This window comes from Leptinotarsa decemlineata, unplaced genomic scaffold (genome assembly GCF_025532065.1).
Source record: "Leptinotarsa decemlineata unplaced genomic scaffold, Ldec_3_MD MMD2_tig00003335_RagTag_RagTag, whole genome shotgun sequence".
In the NCBI taxonomy this organism is placed as follows: Eukaryota; Metazoa; Arthropoda; class Insecta; order Coleoptera; family Chrysomelidae; genus Leptinotarsa; species Leptinotarsa decemlineata.
In genome coordinates this window covers 5,727,861-5,749,615 of record NW_027412587.1, presented here as the reverse complement: position 1 = coordinate 5,749,615, position 21,755 = coordinate 5,727,861, and the positions used below count along the sequence as shown (strand labels likewise).

General features: G+C 34.9%; 1 protein-coding gene across 1 annotated transcript in view; it reads left to right on the top strand.

Annotated features, from left to right (window-relative positions):
• The window catches only part of Myo95E (Myosin 95E), a 29,649-nt gene extending 7,964 nt beyond the window's left edge, over positions 1-21,685 (top strand). The window contains exons 6-18 of the mRNA XM_074178008.1: positions 70-154; positions 208-465; positions 6,327-6,523; positions 6,577-6,785; positions 6,901-7,065; positions 8,392-8,704; positions 9,076-9,456; positions 10,986-11,072; positions 12,736-12,980; positions 13,032-13,167; positions 14,234-14,386; positions 15,437-15,627; positions 17,392-21,685. Of these exons, the coding sequence (XP_074034109.1) occupies positions 70-154; positions 208-465; positions 6,327-6,523; positions 6,577-6,785; positions 6,901-7,065; positions 8,392-8,704; positions 9,076-9,456; positions 10,986-11,072; positions 12,736-12,980; positions 13,032-13,167; positions 14,234-14,386; positions 15,437-15,627; positions 17,392-17,512 (2,541 nt within the window). The 3' untranslated portion in view covers positions 17,513-21,685. The remainder of the gene's footprint in view (positions 1-69; positions 155-207; positions 466-6,326; positions 6,524-6,576; positions 6,786-6,900; positions 7,066-8,391; positions 8,705-9,075; positions 9,457-10,985; positions 11,073-12,735; positions 12,981-13,031; positions 13,168-14,233; positions 14,387-15,436; positions 15,628-17,391) is intronic.
• Positions 21,686-21,755: the final 70 nt, after the last annotated feature.

Here is a 21,755-nt window from a genome sequence, read left to right as displayed (position 1 = left end):
ACTTTTAATTTTTCAATTATTATTAGTGCTCTTGAAAGCAAGTATGAATATCAACTGAGTATTTTTCAGGCAAGAGTAACAAGTTTGACGTCCTGCGACAGGAACTTTCACATCTTCTATCAGCTTTTATCGGGAGCTGATATTCACTTGTTGAGTAAGCAACTTCTATCTCCACCTTGCTTTCACTGCTGACACATTTCTTTTCAGAGAGCTTGAAGTTGCAGCGTAACGTTGAACATTACGCCATCTTACAGACAGAAAACAATCAGTCTACTCTAACGGAAGAAGACGACAGGAAGTTGTTTGTATATACGAAAAGCGCTTTAGAAGTGCTGGGATTTACACATAGCGAGTCAATCGATATTTTTCGCGTTATAGCGATTATTTTGAAATTAGGTAATTTGCAGTATGTGCCTTGTAATAACATAGACGGTACGGAAGGTTGCTCTATTAGCAATGAGTATGGTGAGTAGACCAGTTTTTTGATGATTTGTGTCAGTCATTTGCATTGGATTCAACATTATTCTTATCATCTTTAGGGACTTGCTCTTCATTACTTTTTCATTCTATAAACTTTTGGATAAAAAGAGCTTTATAAAAAACACCTGCACAGTCATTCATATATATTTTTCTGGGACTAGATGCTGAAGAATTGTTTTCTTAGAAGATTTATTTTTATTTCCCACACATTCGTGTCTAGTAAAAAAAAGAATAATTGATATAGGGGAGAGTAGGGTAATGGGATTCAGCGAGTAATGGAAGTCACCCTCACATCCACAAAACAGTACGAGAAAGCGACGCGTAAACGGTGTCCCTACCCTCGGTCTGCGCCCTCAGTGCTGCCTGGAACGGCTCACGCCAGTCAGCACCCGCGTCACTGAAATACGCCGGTGTTGTGTTTTTGTGCTCCGCCGCTACAATTTTACGTTAATCCAAATCAGAAGGTAGGGGAGAAGGGGGCACCTTTCAACAAATTTATAATGATTGCATCTTTTTCCTCATTAGTTACAAGAACGCAATCGTTTGTTCTACTATATAATTTCATCGTATATGTTGGTCAACTTTCAGTAGTTAAATTTTAGATTTGGCATAAAATAGATATTTTACAATAATTTTTAGCAGGTCATACCAAATGTTCAAATGTGCCCCTCAATGGGGCACATCTGAACATAGTAAGGGGCAGATTTGAACATAAGAAATAAGATTCCAGAACTTTTGCTTTATTTAGTCAACTGATCTACATAAAAGATATAAGTTTTGAGGGCTATCGTATGTTATATTGAGAATGGTTAAACTTGAAGTCAAGTAGAGATGAGGTCCTCTCGGTACCGTTGGCGTTAGACGGAGGTTGTAATTTGCGAACAATATCCCCAATTTCCACAATGCTGATGTCGTCTATAAGAGGAAAATGAAATTGTTGTCCTTTCTTTCTTAAGAACTGCACTTCTAATGTACTATATCCAATTTTTTCTTTTATTTGACCAACGTAATGTACCACATTTTTTTTCGTATAAAACTTCACCAGAACATAATCGTTTAATGATAAATTTTTATATTCAACTTCATCATCTGATTCACTCTCTATATTTTCTTCTGAAAAAGGACCGTCCGAATCATCGTGGATAGAGAATGTTTCACTTTTACTAGATGTTTCTTCATTATTTACAACTTGTTTTGTTATATTTTTTCTTTTCTGTTTCCAGAGTGTGTCGCTTCCTCCATCAAATACTTTTTTTATAACCTTTCTTTTCTTCTGTTGGTCAATGGTTTTCTCTCTAATCTCTAGTTCCTAAGCTTCCTTCTCGGGTGTTTCTGTCAGAATTTTTGAGCGACCCCTCTTTCTTCCACGAGACTTCTCATTTCTGAGTGGTGCTTTGGGGTAAGGACGTACACTATCTGGAGAAATAACTGAAGGGAAATTAGAAAATTCAGAATCCTGATTGTGGATCGTTGGCACAGACAATTCTACAGCTCCGCAAGAAGAAGTTGAGGGAGGCTCAAAAGTATGGTTCTCAGTGACACCAGATGAAGTGGACGAAAGTTCTTCACTTTGTTGAGGTAACGAAGAGTTTATGAGCTGCTTAGATGACTTATGAACATCTACAGTAGGAGGTCTATCAGTAATAGCTGATGCGTCGAAATCTTCATCTGTAAACGTGTTTCTATTCAAAGGATATATTCCTGTTCTTCGAAAACCAGAAACTATATTGTTCATCGTGAATGAATTCTGAAATGCTTTGCCTGCCAGTTCAACAATATTGTGATAGTTTTTCCGGGATGCGCAATCATCCAGTCATTCGAGGCTATCTTATATTTTCCTTTGAAGGGTCCGTATACAGATACATCCAGCGGCTGCAGACGATGTGAGCAATGGGGAGGAAACGTTACTATTACTATTCCATTATCCCTTGCATATAATATCCCCTCCAATGAACAATGGCTTTCATGGTTGTCCATAACAATAAGAATTGGATCTTGTTTAGTGCATTTTGTATGATTCACTATATGCTCCAGAGTTTTTAGGAATAGTTGTGCAGTCATCCACCCACTACTCGGACTATTTACTAAGCCTAGACTTCCGGGTGGTGCACCATTCATGAAAGTATCATGAAATCTAGCTCTCGGAAATATGAAAACGGGCGGAATAGTATTGCCTGATGCACTAATAATGCCAACCATTGTAACCAGCGTTCCGCGCTCCCCAGAAACTGCTTGTCCCACCTGTTTCACACCCTTTTTAGTAATTACGTTGGGAGCCTGTACCACTGTCAACACACCTGTTTCATCTAAGTTATATATTCTACTTGGTAAAAATGAATACTTCTGAAGGGCTCGACTGTAGTTGTCATAGAATGTATCAACATTTGCTTTATGGAAGCTGGTAGCTCTTGAAAGACTTGTATTTTCTGGCTTTCGTAATGAAAGCTCCGTGTGCCTCCTCATAAAACCTTGAATCCAGTCGAATATCTTGCTTTATGCGACTAAGACTCTCACACGAACTTCGAAGATTTTGAAGAGTTTTTTATTTTATACTTTTTCTCAGTAGTTTAATTGTGAGAAATGAGAGTCGTGTGACTCCCATTACCCGCAAGTGATCACTATTACCTGCCACTTTCTAGATGCCCAAAGTATGAGTCAGGACAACTGAAAAGGCTTCCTGGTTTTTTTCATAGCCTGGAAAAAGCTATAAGGCTCGTTGAAGGAGGTTCCACTATAAGGAATGCTGTTAAGGTAATGGGAATCCCACTTTTAAGCCTTCAAAAGAGAATAAAAAAAGGTTCTGCCTTAGGACCACATCCAAGACGATTCACTTTCTTTAGTGATGTGACAAAAGCCGAGGTTTCAAACTGGGTGAAGAAAATGGCAAATATTTTTTATGGTTGCACTGCTGAACAAATTAGAAAAGTGGCTTTCGAATATGCTGAAAAATTGAATTGGAGGCGACCAACTTAAACGGGATAACAACTTTTAAAAAACACCTAAATAAGTCTGTTCTTTGAGAACAGGGGGTTATCTTTCTTGCAGAAAAGATAACCCCCTATATCATAGCATCCTTGGTGAAGAAAGCAACAAGCAAAAGCAAATGTTGTGTCTATTACTAAAGGGGAATCGGGGTGAAACACTTCCACCTAATCCGGAAGTATTTACAGAAGATTTCATCGCTGCAGAAATTCTCCGATCTGAATCTCTCGCAGCTACCAGCACGATTCCCAGTACATCAAAATAATTTCATTCACCAGTTCCGATCACTTAAAACAAATTGATCCACCGGTTCTTAGGATGTCTGAACAAGTAGGCCCTCTTGATTCTTAACCAGATATTGTATTACCAGTAACTGGCACGTCAAACCAAATTAGTGCTAATTTGCATGATTAAATTAAGTTGCCAGAGAAAACACCTGTTGTAAATACAAGATACAGCTGATAGAAACACCACGCTTCAACTTGAACGCCAATCAAAGAAAAACTGACAGAAAAAGAAAATGAAAAAACAGGGGGTAAAGAAAAGAGGTGGAAAGCTACAGGTTCTAGGTAAAAAGGCTACAATACAGAAGAAAGGTCGTGAAAAGGCAAAGTACTACAAGAAACGAACCAAACTTCCGTATCAGATGTTAGCACTAACGACTTATGCCAGGACTATGAGAATGACGACGCAGAAGATGCTGGAAAAAACAACGAGATGAGGTTCAGATGCACCTCATGTGGGCTATAGGCTCACGCGATATGCATCGGGTGCAACTCAGCTGAAGATTATGTCTGCGATATGTGCTAGATTTTCTTTGACTCCAATGCCCCCAGGCTGACCACCATTACCCCTATGTTGGTGTAATGGGAGTCAAATGTTTTTTTTTCACTTCTATAATATACACAGTTGATTGATAAAGTGACTGATGAATTTCTAATAATAGGTCATTAAGTAAATGATGTTCACAGGCGGTTGCTATAAATGGTTTGTCTATGATTGACATTTTGAGTTCTCATTTAAGCGACCCCCATTTCCCTCTTTTACCTTACTATCACTGTATGGATACTTCCGTATGTCAATTTTTATAATCACAAATATTTTCAGTTGCTGGACAAATCATATTTCATTTTCTATCTGGCCATGTTGAATTATCATATTTTTATATATCTACGAGCAAATGATATCATTAACATTCATAATTGAAACATAACTGTACGTATATGAACGTTCCCTTTAATTTACATCGTAGCAACTACTTTAAAGTAAAAGTAAAGTAAAAAACTCAGTTTTCAAAGATAATTTAGAGAATATTGGACTATGATCAATTTTCGAATCAGAACATGCTTGACATGAGTCAAATTATATATAGGTATAATAAATGTTCAAAAACTGACTTGAAATAATCAACATACCATTGTTTTCAAAGGTATCCTGTGGAAGTTTGGAATGTTTTGGATTGCTGAGCCTGTGAAAGACATGCCCTGAAATTACAAAATATGAAATTCTGAATGAATCATGTAATCAATGTAAAAATTCATTTTTATAAAAAAATTATCCAAATTCATTTTACATATTTCAAATCAATTTTTGTTCAAAGGATTATATGTATGTATCTTGTATTTTCATTGTGTATTCATTTTTTGGAGTTTATGTTCAAACATAAATATGATTTGGCCTTGAAATAAATAACTAACTAAATGACAATGGTCTCTCTTCCATTATATGTTCCAATTATAGAATGAAGTCGATTATCTCTGTGATTCAAATATACTAGGTTCAGATATGAACTATAAGTTGATATTATCAGTTATTAAACTTGAAAAAAGTCATTAAGACTATTTTGGAGGTTTATCTTCCTACAGTTATCTTTTCAGTTATCCCTATATACAGTATATTATGATATCTGTTTATGAGTATGCAGTTATCACAGTAGATGTGACCATGTAGTTTTGTAGGTATATAATTGAGCTGTTCTTTAAGTCAGTGTTTTAGTTTGCTATGCTTCATTGGATTTTACATATTTATCACCATTTCTATGATTTCATATTTTTCTTTTCTATTTAATTTCTGAAGCTTGCTTTTAATATTTTAATTTTTCTTGGGAATTCATCCAAATCCTCTCATGTGATATTTTTTCGTACTGTGTAATGTTTTTTGTCTTCAATCTTATATAAATTCATTTTATTCGTTATTTCTATTCTGGTTTTTCTTATGTAATTTTACCTTCTTTCTGTTTTTTTTCTGTGTAATTATGTTCATTCTGCATCTGTTCTTATATAGTTTCCATTCAGTTCATTTCTTACCTTGAAAATAAAGGACTTGATAGGTAGAATTGGAACCACTAGCTTAAAATGATATTTGAAAATGCTGTCCGGTTTTAGTCGCTAACTAACTTGGTTAGCGAAACGCCTGTTGAGAGAAAATATGTTTGTTTTGGTATCGAAAAAGTGTTTTTAATAGATTGATAAGTCCAACATTATTTTCACATTTCAGTTGGAATATAGGGATTCCCCTCTATTCCGATTTCCAGAAATTGGTCTTAATACTTATCTTCGCATTCCAGTTTTCCATTACAATTGTTTTATTTTAATATCCCAAGCATCCTCCGCAGTTCTTGTGAAATTCGTCCATCTCTTCCCAGTTCTGAAGAATATATTTGTATGTATGTAGATCCAAAGTTGCTTATTCTTGCAAATGCTCATCATAACCATGTTAAAAGTGGTTCAATGATGGAATTGAAAGAGGTTTTTCCGTATCCTTACGAATGACAATCCTCGGTCAAAACTTCACAGTCCGAGTCATGTCCTATCAAATGTACAAAATCTTGCGTCCATTTTAATATTCAACAAAATTTGTTTTAGAATTATTTGAAGTGTGTGAACTGTTGGGTGCGGAGCACAGGTGGTTGCAAAGATCGCTGACGAGTCTGCAAATCGACGACGGCATTGTAAGCGACCTAAATGCGGCTGACGCCGCCAAAATCAGGGATGTTTTGTGTAGAACTTTGTACAGTCGTCTTTTTACTTGGTTAATCAGTAAAATGAACGATGTTATCAAGGTAAAAACTAGGTTTCCATAGAAGAAAACGATCTCATCATTTGGGTTTTTCAGGCCAAAACCTTAGGAAAGAAGAAAGTGTTGGGGGTTTTAGATTTATACGGCTTTGAGACTTTCGAACAGAATGGTTTCGAGCAACTCATGATAAATTACTGTAACGAGAAATTGCAGCAGTTCATCATAAGTTCAACCTTGAAGGAAGAACAAGAGGAAATGGTTAAAGAAGGCCTTGAATGGACTAAAATAGAATATTTTAATAATATGTAAGTATTTAAGTTATACCATCACAAAAAGAAATATGAATGAAAATGGGATAAGTTTATTGGTATTTCAAGTGGTCTAGTGAATTAACTGACTTTTTTGTTATTGTATTTTCAGAGTTATATGTCAATTGTTAGAACATGAGAGCCACGGCATATTGTCGTTGTTAGAAGAACCCCGTGTTCAAACAGACGCTGCATACCTTGCCAGAGTAGGACAATGCTGTGCTGGCCACTCGCATTGTTTAGCAGCAGACTCAACACTGCCACTTAGCTGTTTTGAGTATGTACCATCCAAAAAGAGTGAATTTTCTAACCAGGGGAAATTATATAAAAAGAGATGATAGATATCACGTAATCTCTTTGTGACTTAGGCTTTGAGTTCAAATGTAGTTTTTGTGCTTTTTAGGCTTCCATTTGTATTTGGTTTGTACTATTGGATTCCGTTCAAAACTAGTATATATTATTATATCCAGATCAGGTACCTTCTCGCACTTTCATGAAATTCAGTTTGTACTTTATCTAGTTATTCTCTATTCATTCTAGGGCAATATTTGCATTTAAGCATTGCTATGACCTTAAAATAAATAAAATGTAGAGATGCCATCTTTTTGTCCCACATTGAGTTTTGTTTACAACCCTATTACCCAACTGGATATAGTTGTTTACATGTTTATTGAACATTGTATTAAGAATTTCCACACACTATACAAGGTTTTACAAGAACAACTAAAAACAAAATCAAGGTGATATCATATAGTTTATTAGCCCTAAAAATACGAAGAAACTGCAAAATTCAAATACATATAAAAGTAGATAAAATTTTGTAAACGAACATAAACAAGAAAAATAATTTGACAGATGTTGAAATAAGTAAGACGACTGACAAAACTTGATTTTTGTCAAAAGTGATTTCCGAGTTTGCCAAAATCTTTTTATTATTTATATTTTTATACCTGACGTTTCATTTACGATTACGGAAGACATCTAAGATGATAGGCAATGGACGAAGTGTTCTGGTTATCATCACAACAGATACTACACCATTAGTTTGGATTTCCGATTTTGTTCCGTAAATAGTGGGTGTGGCTTCGTTTTTATTGGTTGAATTAAATAATCTGATACATAAGCAATTAAGTCCACCCAGACAATTCCCTATTTCTTTCCTTTGAAATTGTTTCTGTATTTCTGAATGTCTATTGCCTGCCTATATAGTCTGGGATGGTGGTTCTGAGTTCTATCCACCATAATATGGTTTATTCTTGTTCCGTGGTAGAAGTTTGCATACAAACAAACAACTAGCTGATATTTTGGCTAAATCAATATGTATAGAAGAGCATCTCTATATTTTTCCTTCCTTCAAGGTTGAGACTGGAATGAAATACAATATCAAATGTTCAAATAATAATCAGTGGCATGTTATTCTCATTTTCATTTTCCAAATTTTCAAGACACCGTTTACAAAACATTATTTGAAACACTAGAGCAATGCTATCCTACATCACTGAATACTACTTCCCACTGATTCGCTAGAGCTGGTTAGAAAATTTACTCTTTTTAGTACTATCCCCTATTTGACTTCCTTTCCCTTCAACTCATTATTTTCCAGAATTAGACATTATGCAGGCGCGGTCTTATACAAAGTACGCAACTTCATAGAAAAAAATAGAGACAGCCTTCCTAGAGAGGTATCTCGAGCGATGTTTCGATGCGATCATCCCATCATGCAGTTCCTATTTCCGGAAGGGAATCCGAAAAGATGCAATCCGAAGAGGCCCGTTTCCAAATCCTTTCAGCTGCAGGTCTCGCTGGAATCTCTGCTGAAGGTTCTCGGAGGCAGGCAGGCTCACTACATCAGGTGCTTGAAGCCGAATGAGATGAAGCAACCCAGGATATTTGAGATGGCGCTAGTACAGCATCAGGTGAATCAAGTTATACATTAATCAGGAGGAATGTGAAGGATCGTTAGAGTAGAGAATGTAGAAAATCTAAGTACGAGTTGTTTGTATATATTTGTTGAAATGAGAATAATAACAGAGAATGTAGAGCGTACAAACAAGAGTGAGCAATGTTGGGGGAGAGAATTAAAATGGAGTAAGGCTAACATGGCGACTAGGGAATATAATATGCGTGAGTCAACAATTCAGGATAAAGAATTAACTAGATCTAGTGAAGAGTCACTGCCCCATGTTGGGCGCCACTTTTGTGAAATTGGCAGATCTCAAAATCACACCTAGGCTTGATCCGATATTTTCATCAAAAAAAACACCTGTCATCCTACTATCGGTTCTAGGTTAGATATTTGGGCTTGCAGGCCATAGTGCAAGTATGGCGATCAGGCTACTGCTATCGGCTATCCTATGTTCATTTCCTTTCCCGCTACAAACTATTATGCTGCAACACGTGGCCAAGATGGCGGGGGTCTCCCATCGAAGGCGTCTCGCTGGTCCTCAGATCGCTTCCGATTCCCAGCGCTGAATTTACTTTCGGCAGAAGTAAGCTGTTCGTTAGGAGCCCAAGGACCGTGTTCGAATTGGAAGACTTTCGGAAGGCGAGGCTGCAGGATTTAGCGCAGTTGATTCAGAAGATTTGGAGGGGATACAGGGATAGAAAGTGCTTTCGGAAAATGAGGCACAGCCAGATGGTTATTGCTTCGGCTTGGAGGAGCTGGAGGGTGAGTAATATTATCAGTTTTTTATAATTATATAAACGAGTCTTGCAACTTTTAGTGTTCTTATTTAGTACACTATATCAAATTTATTTTTAATATAAAGCATTATCATGAACAATATCTTTTTTACGAATGTCTGTGAGAATTATATTTTCATACTCGACTAAATAAGTCTAGCTTCTTAACGAAACCGGTTATTTCATTTGATGAATGATCTTTCAGGGCACGTAGCCAATGAAATCCTGCCAAACTATGAAAACCTTATTCAGTCCTCAAGACAGAGTACGAAGTATATGCTAGACTGCTGCATCATCTTACAAACAGATAGCATACACTGTCTTCCGACAGTCCAAGACTCTTCATATGATGATTCAGGCCAATAAGTAGGCCTTTTAGACGTTGTAGATCATCCCTGCGGTATTCTAATAAGTTGGTGACAGACTTCAAACGATGTACCCTATACCATGGAATTGGCCTTACCTGCTAGGTTTTAAAAAAGTCTGAACTCTTCTTGCAGCCTAGGTATTCATTGCTCATTTGGCAAAACCTAAAGTGATGCCAATAACAGGTTCTTGACCAATGAAACCTCTTGCAGCACCTTCTCTTTCAAGGTAGTCAACAGCTTTATTATCTTCCAGGGGTTCAGTTCAGTGTTGCTACGAATACAGACTCGAGACAATTTGTCATTCCTTTCTGCATTTTTTGGCATATCACTACCAACTTGGGACATTGCTTGGTGAGAACCTAGTGTTTCCAAAACTACTTTTCTATCCTTTAACCGACGTGAATGGGTGAAATTTTACATGTCTAGTGAATTGTGTAACATTCAGAAACATATCAAATGAACTGTATGTTTACAAAAACAGTGAATGTTCTGAAATATGGTTATTATCTGTTACGGCCTCTATTGTAACCTGGTTTGTCTAATTTCAGGAGTTAAAATATGGAATTCCGTTTCAAGGTCGTAGACATTTGTGGTGTCTATATCATGTGGTATGATATACTGATTTATGCTACAGGCTTTTTAGAAAGTAAAAATGCTAGACAGTTAGTAATTCGAGGCATTCTTGTTTTTGCCCTGCTAGAAAGATGTAATAATTTAATGACAACAGGTGAATGAATAATTGCACTGAAGAAAGTTTTTATTGTAAATGGTATCAATAAATTATAATCGTTTCCTGTATTTCTGAGGTATATATTCAACATTTCTAGTCTTGCATAAGGCACTTCCATTTGAATCTGCTGCTGTTTTTCAACAAAAATTTTGTACTAGTAACCTGATTTTATTAAATATTCAATTGAAATTTTTGTGTAACTGAATTTCCATCTAAGACAATGTGCACTGTCTCTTTTTTCCATTCATGACACTATTCGCATTAGACCAAGATTAGTAAGATAACTTACAAGACAGTGCTGTTTTAATCAAAATAGTAATATTTTCAAATGTATACTTTATTCCTTAATACTAGAATTGCTAGAAAGCTTTATATCTTTTTTCATCGATAAAAATTCTTTGTTGGATAATTTTTCAGGCCAGAGAAGAATTCAGGATTTTAAAACATAGGAAACAAATAGAATGGGCCAGTCGAATTATACAGAGGCACTACATACAATGGAAGGTAAGTTTTTTAATATTTCATAAATAATTCAGGCATCCTTCTTCAGATTAATGTACTGAATTGAACAACATTACTGTTTAAGAACTCTTTTGTCTGGAGAACTGTGTTTATGTTGAATAAACTTCCTAAGAATGTTTTTCCAAATGGATTTAATCTCCAGCGATTGAAATCCAATGTAAATAATAATAATAATAATAATAGGTCTTTATTCCCAGAATGATACAATAAATAAATGTGAACATTCACTGAAACGGAAAAGGCTGAAGATCAGTTGGTTGCATCGAAAGATGCAACCTCTGTTTTTCATCTTAGGCCATTGCTACTTTCGCACAAGCACCATTCTGAGAGCGTCTTAAGGATTTTCCTGTAGTGCTTGTGTTTTGTCTTTAAATAAGTATATCTAACCACGGAACAATATGGACATTTTGTAGTGAAAACAAAAAATTACTAGATGATCTTAAGAGAAAACCGAGCATTTTCAGTGCTTTCTGAGATACTAAGTTGAATGTTTGTTGAAACAAACCTTTTATCTATAATTATACCCAGATCTTTACATTCAGTTTTTTCTTTCAACTACCATGTTGTGCAATAGAAGCAAATCAAGTATCATCAGCAGATGATATTCACAAAACTACCATGGACAAGCTAATGAATGAGTGCCTGAAAAAAACCTGCATTCATTGACAAACTGAAATACGAACAGAATTTAATGCTGGAGGAGTTCTTGAAAATGGAACTGCTCAATACAGTAAGCGAAAAAAACCAAATTATAAAAAACACAATTGAAACTAAAAGTGATAAAAAAAGGGGAAGCAAGCTATGATTCTGTTAGCATCCAAACTCAAGACATGTGAGGATGACCTAGACCATAAAAACGTTATACCCAAAACAATGACTAATGATACAGCAATTTAGGTGGCTCGTTACGATGCCAAATCTACAAAATTTTACAGGAATTACCGACGATGGTGGTAGATCTACAGGAAAGGGTAATGAGAAAATGCTAAAACATGAAAATGGTTCAAAAAATCTAAATAAGAGAGAAAATTGTGGTAAATGGGTCCTTTCAAGTGTTTACTGGAAGTGACTCAAGAGATCATGGATCATGGACTGTGAACAAACCAAACCCAAAGGTTCCAAATAGCATCTCTCATCTAGGAACGATAATAACTCATGTAGGTGATAAGAAGCTATCTCAGAACAACAGGAAGTCTGAACCACCAGTAAATTGCAAAAAATATACCCAGGATGTCTTACCAGAGACCAAACTGTTTTTCTATATGTCAATGACCTAACTATGAATGTATCCGAATTTACAATTTTCTAATTTGCTGGTGACACATCTTGCATAGTAACAGGCAATAGCTTGGATAACCTATCAGTGCAATAGAGGAATAGTAAAATTTGAAAAATGTATTATGTTTCACATTCAGTGATGAATTATGAATATTAATATGTAAAGTATATTAGGCATTATATTATATAGTCAATACCTTCAGTCGTCCATGAAAAAAATACTGGTCAACTGGACATCACTGTGGTTTTTCAATGAAAAGTTTACTCTAAATAAAAAAGAAACTGTTTAACAGGCATACCTTAGACATCACTCTTTGGTCTCATCAGTGGATTTTTTTCACTTTTCCTACTATTCTCTTTTTTTCAGCGCCGGCAATTTTTATTGAATCTCTACAGAACGTTGCCTGAAGACGCGGACTCTCCTATTTGCTGGGACTGGCCTCAAACTAGCCAGACACTGTCGGAATGCAGCGCTTTATTGAAAAAAATCCACCATCGTTGGAGGTGTCACAAATTCCGCATGAAATTCGACCAAACTGCTAGGAATCGTATGCGAGAAAAGGTCACCGCCAGTTTTATTTTCAAGGACAGAAAGTGTTCGTATCCCAGAAGGTATGTGGTGAAGATTGAAAGAACCCTTAATTGGTAACTTTCAATTTGTAGCGTGTCCCATCCCTTTCTTGGCGATTACGTTCGGCTGAGACAGAACCTCCAATGGAAAAAGATGTGTTTGGAGAATAATGATCAGTATGTAGTGTTCGCTGACATCATTCACAAAATTACCAGGTCCAGTGGAAAAGTAGGTTAAACCATAGAGAAAAATATTTATATCAATGTGTCAAAGCCGTGGTCTGCATATTCTTATGCTTGACGTTTGGTCTACGACTGCAGGAGACATCATCAGATGCGATGAGATAACGGTAGAAGTGCTCTGGTTGTTCCTCACAGCAGCAAGGTTTGAGTCTCCAGTTTCAGCTTGTTGGTGGTAGGCGTGGTTTCTATTCCATTGATTGAAATTAATGACCTCTGATTACGAGTGTAATTTACTGCAGGAAGCTATTCTTCGTTTATGTTAATGACCTATTCTTTTCCGTTGAAATTGTTTTTCTATTTTTGAATTTCTATTGCTTCCTAGTATAGTCTTGGTTAGTAATTCTCAGTTCTAATGAGCACATGGGTTTTTTGAACGTTATAACATAGTTATCTTCTCTGAATGCTCATTCTGCAACTGTTGAATCATTGTTGTGCTGCAGGTAATAATTTCTCGTGTGTCCAGAGAGGTACTTACATTATTCTTTGTGGTTTCAATGTATACCGATCCACAGCTAAATTTTTTTGTTATACAAACTCCAACTGAAGTTTTTTTCTTATTGCATACTATTTTTAATAAAAGAAATTGTATACTTTACTATTACAAGGGATTCGGTATTCTCCCGGTGTTTTGGGATTCTTAGCAACACTAAGAGTATACTGGATTCCTTGTAGTTGTGGATTGGTCTACATCGGAACCATGAAGAGAAGTATAAGTCTGGGGCTCTATAAATACAACAAAAATTATCACCTGGGATATACCGATAAATCAGCAGTAGCAGAACATGGAGTCAGAGAAGGTACTCAAGACTATAGAGGGAGGGAATGAAAATTAAAATACAAAAACGGGTTCAACCAAATAGAAGATGGAATCACCATAAATGAAGTCTGACAGAGAACTTCGTCGTTGCTTCATGGTCCTTGATAATATCCAATGCGTTGATGAAACGCCAGGCATAAAACCCACAGACCATGGTCAACAAACCTGACAAACAGTTTTGACACAGATACATCTATTTTCCAATTCTGATATCTGGGGATGGTTTACATTTCAGTTCGTTCCTATTCTTCTGGTGATATCGACGAGGTCGATGTTGGTTTTAGATCAGAGGACATTGCAAATCAAATACAGAGTGCCTGCCACCGAGATATACAGAATGTCTCTTTCACCTTTCCTTGATGATGTTGCAGTAGTCCATGTGAAGGCGGTAAGTGTTAGTTTCAGCTTGCCATGCTTGGCTTGTTTTGATCATTAATTACTTTCCTTGCAATTGCAAATATTTATGGTTCTATGGTTGGAAAAAAAATTAATAAGGTAGATATATAGTTTATTAATCTCTACAGATCCTTTAGATTATAAGAGCAAGTAACCAAAATAAACGATCTTTGTTGTCATCTCGTGAGATTAATGTCGAAGTGCTACAGGAAATGGTTGTGTGTGTTTCTTATCGACCTGATTTCCTGAACCTCTCGAAGTTTACGTTGTTTTCAAATTCAGGAGATGATTGAGAATCACTAGTTGACCATATGATCAAATAATCCAAAAAAATGTTTGCAAGTATCTGAGTCATAATAAACTTCTCTGAAATAAAATATATTATCTTTATGAGCTAAAACTCACAACAAGCAAATTTTAAGTTACAAATTGCGGAAAATTATGAAAATTGATTACTTCTTTGTTAGTAATTTCATTCCATCTTTCAGTGGATTATATTATATAATTGTTTGTTTGTCAAAGAGTTTTTCCGAATTTGTTGGTCGTGGTCTGTAGGTTTTTATGACTGACCTGAAAGTCGACGAGACAATGGACAGACAGCTCTAGTTACCTCACAGTGCACACAACATTGTTCGGGGTTTGGGTCTCGGGTTTGAGTCCACTGAATCTAAAAAACAGTTTAGATTGTATGTTTTAATAGATTATAGAAGTTTGTAGTAGTATTCAATGTTAATTTGTGTACCATATTCTATTGAATTAATTTAGGTGTACATCATTTTTACATCTATTCTTGTGCTCTAGGGATAAACACTGCGGCAACGCTACTTGAAAATGTGAAGGCTCTCTGCATTACTTTGAAATCACAAATAGTAGTACAATCAGTCTATAACATTTTCCAAGGGGTTTCTTTTATTAGAGATCAGTATTTGTCATATTTTGAAAAATCCATCATATTAATGAACCAATTGTTTCTTAGTTTTATTTGGCAGTATTGAGAATTAGTAGTTACAAGTAGCGCTAGAAAAACCTATTTTTCTCGCAGTCCTCGCTAGGCAATCCCGAAACATCAAGTCTATCTTCTGACCAGACAAGCTGCCTCTTTCAGAGCGATCTGAGCAAAAAGAAAGGCGACTTTGTATTCCAGACTGGGCACGTCATCGAGATCGTCACCAAACTGTTTTTGGTCGTTCAGAACGCAACTGGGAAACCTCCAGAAGTAAATGTCACTACCGAGTGAGTATTTGAATGATTTTAGAGTGAAATATATCGTTCTCACCCCACATGTATTGTTATAATGTTTATTTGTAACTCATTTCCAATATTTATCCCATGAATTGAAATCCTTAGTATTTCATTTTTGTGTTCAGAAATAAGTGGTAGGTACACTCTCAGTTTAATTTTTTCTATCGAAGCAAGTTGTGAAAACTCTTCTCAACACAAGAAAACAATGACAGAATATTCAGAACTGCCTAGTATTCCAGAAGATTTCATCCTTGAATACTGTTTCCAAGTTTCTAGAAATAAATTCTTTAGAAAGTAGTGTTAACTTCTGAAAGTAGTGGTTCATATATGAAGTCAACTATAGGGGATATTTATTCTTGATAGTTCTTAACTCAAGAACTTAATTTATTCATAGCATTACGACTTTGTCACGAATGAGTCAGAACTACTCATGTCATCGATGACAGTACGTTATTACTTTCATTCGCTTATTTGATATAATCCCAGCCAAAGGAATCTTGTTTAAAATGAAACACATACACACAGGTCTTTGTGGTATTGAAACTTAGTTTTTTGGAAAGAAAGGTCTTATAATTATTACCGAATTCATCATTGTTCCCTTAATGCCATCTTATTGTGTCATTAGGAATGAAAATAGATTCTCTTATGATATTAATGAAGAACTGGGATTTGGAAATTTCGTTATTAACAGAGACAAGTTAGGTACGATAGGTGGTTCGTAACCATCTCAGAGCAACCTCTCTAAAACTATAGGTTTCTAATTTACTTGAAAGAATTGAATGATCCACGCAGCCAAATGTTTTTGCAATGTCATAACAGCTGCTGTTTTTGCTTCAGTCTCATTTATTTTGAGATATAATTGAGAGTGAGATTTTCACTGAACAGATTAATAAAAACGCAACATGTGTTTCGCTAACTAGTAGATTGAGCAAGTGAAGGACGCCATTCTCTTCTCAACAAGCTCTTCTACTAGTTTTTCAAGAGTTGGCAATAGGTTCAATACTAAATAAGTTCCCTCCTTTGGAAATGATCTACTGAAGGAGTTGTTGATTGCTTCAGATAAAATTGCTGAATCATTTTCTGGTAGATGTAGAAAAACCTTCACAGAAATATCATCGCAATATTTTCATAAAGGCAATACGATCTCTTTGTGGCAAAATTTTAACAGAAATATTTTCAGCTATAGTGCAATAATGGTTATTGATTTCATCTGCTGTGAGAATGGTTATGACTGAAGATCTGTTGAGTTAGCCAAGCAACTCATTAATAATACCTAACTCTCTTAGTTATGTTTTCCATGAAATATTGCCTTACTCACGACCCGTCTGATAATGCTTCTCTATTATCAAAATACAATGATATGATTCATTAACTCATTAACAGATTCACATTACCTTAAATATTGTTGGAAGTGTAAATTTTTGCTTGCGAATTTTATATCCACGGTTTTTTTGGTTTAGTTCTCGATAATACCAGGGAGGATGAAATATCGAGGGTGCTTTTAAGACATAAACGGAAAAAAGGGTAACTGTTCATTATCATATCATCGCAGAGTAGTGTTGAGGTGACTCGTTCAAACTTTTAGAAATTCTAACTATCGAATATATGCTGATAATTTGTATTATGTACGTTGTCACCAGCTTCCATTTATTAAGAGCAGATAATGGCCTGACGAACTAATGAACCACTGTTAACATCTCACGATATACGATAAGTTATCAATAATATAAACATAATTAATTTTGTTATCTTCAGGTTTGAAGCGAATTTCGGCTCCCAAACGGTAACCTTCACGTTCAAGTGCGGCCTGCCTGAGGTACAGCCCGGCCAGATTCGAGTCCTGCGCAAAGGCAACAAGATGGAGGTGCTCGTGTGACGGGCTGCCTCGCCAAACATATCCTCGCGTACCAGCGTAGCTCACGCACTGCCACTAGAAGTACTCTTTTCGTCCCTCTTCGTTTATTCATCCATTCATTCGTTTGCACAATTCATTTCTAATCGACTCGTTCGTCGAAGAGAATGAACTTTCTATCGGCATAAGTGTAGGATGTGTTTTATTGTTCGGTGGTTAGTGTTTGGAAGGGGAGGTTTACACTTAAGAGGGATTTTGTGTATCAGGGTTGGCACTTGTATTACTTTCGTACCAAACTCCATATTGTTATTACAAAAACTGAATCTATTATGTTATGATTTGCACATGTCATCTTTGACTCGGGTGAATACAACAGCTCTTTGATAATCTTTGTAGCCACATTTCATTATTTGCGGTTAAATTCAATAGGTAGGTAAGACATTTGGAACAGGATTCAAATACTCCTAATATTTTGATTATTTTTTCATATTTCTTCCATAAAGAAAACTTCTGGTTAAATACTTCATTTTACTACATCAAGTAATGTCATCATATTTGTATCAGGTTAATAAAATGAAATGATGAATAATGCATCCTATAAAAGTTATAAATAATGATATGTGTGATTGATGACTTGTTTATTTCATGGTAATTCATGATCACTTTAATGAAATGAATAAAAACACTTTTGTCTAATTACCACTGATAGATTTTATTCATACGACCGGTTTTTTAGTTTGACCCCATTATAAATTATATAACTGAAATCTGAAGTTTGAAATTTCGGTTATATAGAATTTTGAGGTATGCTGCAAGGACAGAGGTACACTTCGATTATTTTAACTTTACCGATACGTCATCGTTGATGTGCATAGTGCATATTAAATAAATCGCGAAATTCTGGTCAAATGTAAGACGAAGTGGCTAATATACCGATAAAAATTATAACGTGTAGGTAATGACAATAAATTAACATTTTCAAATTTATGGAAATGTCGGATCCTAACAACCTCAAAAGTTAGTTTTTATGTAGATGTGACAGTTAACGAAAAAGGTGGCATTGCAATGTTTCCAAAACATTTGCAGACATTCATATTAACAAACTAGTTTTCATTAAATCATCCATGCATGGATGCAGAGACACTGTAAAACTGACGAAAACAATACTCGATAACATAAAAAAATGATACTGTCAATATCATGTCTGGCAAATGTAGGTAAATTGTAAAACACTGTCGGCTGTCTGGTTATATCTTTCCACTGCTATGAGTATTAATTGATCATCACTATAACATAAGTCTTTGATTAGAAGACAAATGTTAACGAATTGTCATCTGTTCATTGCGGTTGATAGAAAGAGATGTTACATAGAGGGTGTGTGATTTCTATGATCATAAATTGATGACGCATCAGTAAAGTTAAAATAATCAAAGTGTATTTGAAAGACAGGTAGTTGGGCGAACCAGGATGCCAACTTTAAAATTCCACACTGAAAATTCTAGGGGTTGTTGAACTTATTGAGCAACTCGATTTATGAAGGTCTCTTCTCTTGAATTTATAAGTTCAACAACCCCTAGAATTTTCAGTGTGGAATTTTCAATTTGGCATCCTGGTTCGTCCAACTACCTGTCTTTCAAATACCTGTCCTTGTAGCATACCTGAAAATTCTATATAACCGAGGTTTCAAACTTCAGATTTCAGTTTTATACTTGATAATGGGATCAAACCCGAAACCGGTCGTATAAATAAAATCTACTAGTGATACTTAGACAAAAGTGTTTTTATTCATTTCATTAAAGTATAAATAATAGCAGTACTCAAGAAAAACGAAAATTAAATAGAGGTTCCAAATTCCACTTGAACAGTTCGAAAATGAGAATAAGTACGGAAACAAGAAACTGCACACAAAAACTGCAATACTCTTGCAACATGTGTTTTATTAATCAAGTCGGAACTATACTTCAACTATATTTCATGCCCTGAACAGCAGTTAAGTTATGTTGGAATAGTTTTTATGTTGGATGCATTCAATGCCAGATGTTCCAGTTTTTCCTTTCAATTCAAATCTTTAATTTTTGGTTATGAACAATCATGAAGTCATCATCCTGTCATCTGTATCCTGAGATGATGATACAAAGATATATCTGAAAGAAAATTGGACAGTTGTGGTGACATTTCGCACCATCTTCATTTCACCACAAAAGATAGAACTTTGGAAGAGGAGTGGCGCAGCAAGTTAAGGAATAGGTGGTGATGTCCACCGTTTCCATTTTCAATAATCATTTTTATACTTTTTAAATTTGGGAATATCAAAACTGTTAATTCAGTGTTTAAACAGCTATAAAACTGCTTTTGATTGATTGAGGACCATGCCAATAACTAACCCAAATATATTTGATATTGATATATAACACATGTGTAACTATGAAGAACCCAAATTATTGAACATATTATTTTTGAATTGTCTAAATATCGGTACGACAGTAAGAATTATAAAATATTGAATGGCAACCCTGATATTTACCTTTATTGTATGTGTGAAAGCGTGAAATAGTTTTTCATTGATACTTTTTAATCATTAATTTTTGTATCACTCACATTGATGATAATATTAATTTCTCTCTTTAGAAATTACAGAATTTCTTTTATAAATAAAAGTTAAATGACAGTTGAGGTTGAGAAATAGTATAGCAACAAAGGACGTCCTAGTTAGACTAAGTTGACTGCTGGTAATCATTAAGTGTGGACTTTTTTGTAGACCAATATTGTAGTATCATAGTATAAAGATAATAAGATATTAGAACAGCCTTACGAGGATAACAGTTCATGTCCTCGGCATGTCTATTCTTACTGTGTCATACTTTGAAACGCATAATTTCTTGGATTTGGCAACCGACTATTTCTAATAACAGATGGCGCCAACTAATTCTATAAAGATGGCATTGGATGCAGATGTTCCATCAACAAATAATCTATTTAGGCAGAGGCTTAGGTAGTTTTTGAATTTATTGATCACAGTAAAGTCAAAATTTTGATCTACAAAGAAAATCCTCGAATATCAAAGATATCCCCTCAAATCGGTCAGTTGCAAAACCAAGCTTCGACATTGACGGCCGACGAGATTTGTGTCTTTCTCTGCAGTGTTCACTGCAAGTCAATTAGTTGTAAACTAGAGCCGAAATTTCGAGTTTAAAATCGAAATTTCTAGTTTAAAGAAGTTTTGAAATTAAGGTTTGAGATTAAAGTCGAAATTTCGAGATTGAAGTCGAAATTTGGAGTTTCAAAGTTATAATTTCCAAGAAACAACACTATTCAATAAAAGAATAGTGTTGAGAAAATAATAGAGTAAGGTACCAACTATTGTTGGTATGTGAACATGGAATGTTCAAGGGTGATTTTCGATAAGAATTTGCACATCAAAATGGTACAAAGAATAAAGGGTTTGTACCAAGAACCAATGAAGAATATCCTGTGATGTGATAAAATTTTTAGAGATTAATTACAGACTTGAAAAAATTAAATTTGAAAAATTTATGTGTTTGAAAACTATATATTTTTCAAAACTATTTCACGCTCTCAAACAGGGGAATTTTTATGGAGATTTTTGTTGAATAGTTTGTTATTTATGACACTAGAATACTTTACTATTATAATGCATTGAGTGTTTTTGTGAAGTCCATAGAATCATTTTCCGAGTTCTGTGAGTTTTATCAACTGCAAACATTTTCAAGATACTGTAAAAATTGAATTTGGGGAAGTTATTGAATGAATTGAAATGATTTTGGGAACTTTCAAATTATAAATGAAATAAAACAAGATTAACAATTTCACTTTATAAATTAGAAATATTTTTTCAGAAAATTATTGTCAAATATAGTTGGTTATTTCAAAAGTTAATACAATGATATATTGGTTAAAATAAAATATTAAATGAAATTGATGCTATTTTGTATGATAATTATTCTACGATTTCAAAAAGAAAAAACTGGCTCATAGTAAGTGATTCTGTTTGTATTGATGAATATACTAACAATGCCAGAAAGAAGATGGATAATATACTGAAGAAAGGTCATTAATTCTAAAGAGGTTATTACAGTTATTTCATTGCAGATTTTTGTAGACTTTAATTATTGACTTGTTCTGTGTATTTATTGTATATTCTATAGCAATATGTTATTAAATAAGTTATATTTTTAATTTTGTCTTTTTTTTATATTCGATGACTATATAAGAACAAATGACTAGACCTCTGAATGCAAAAAATTCC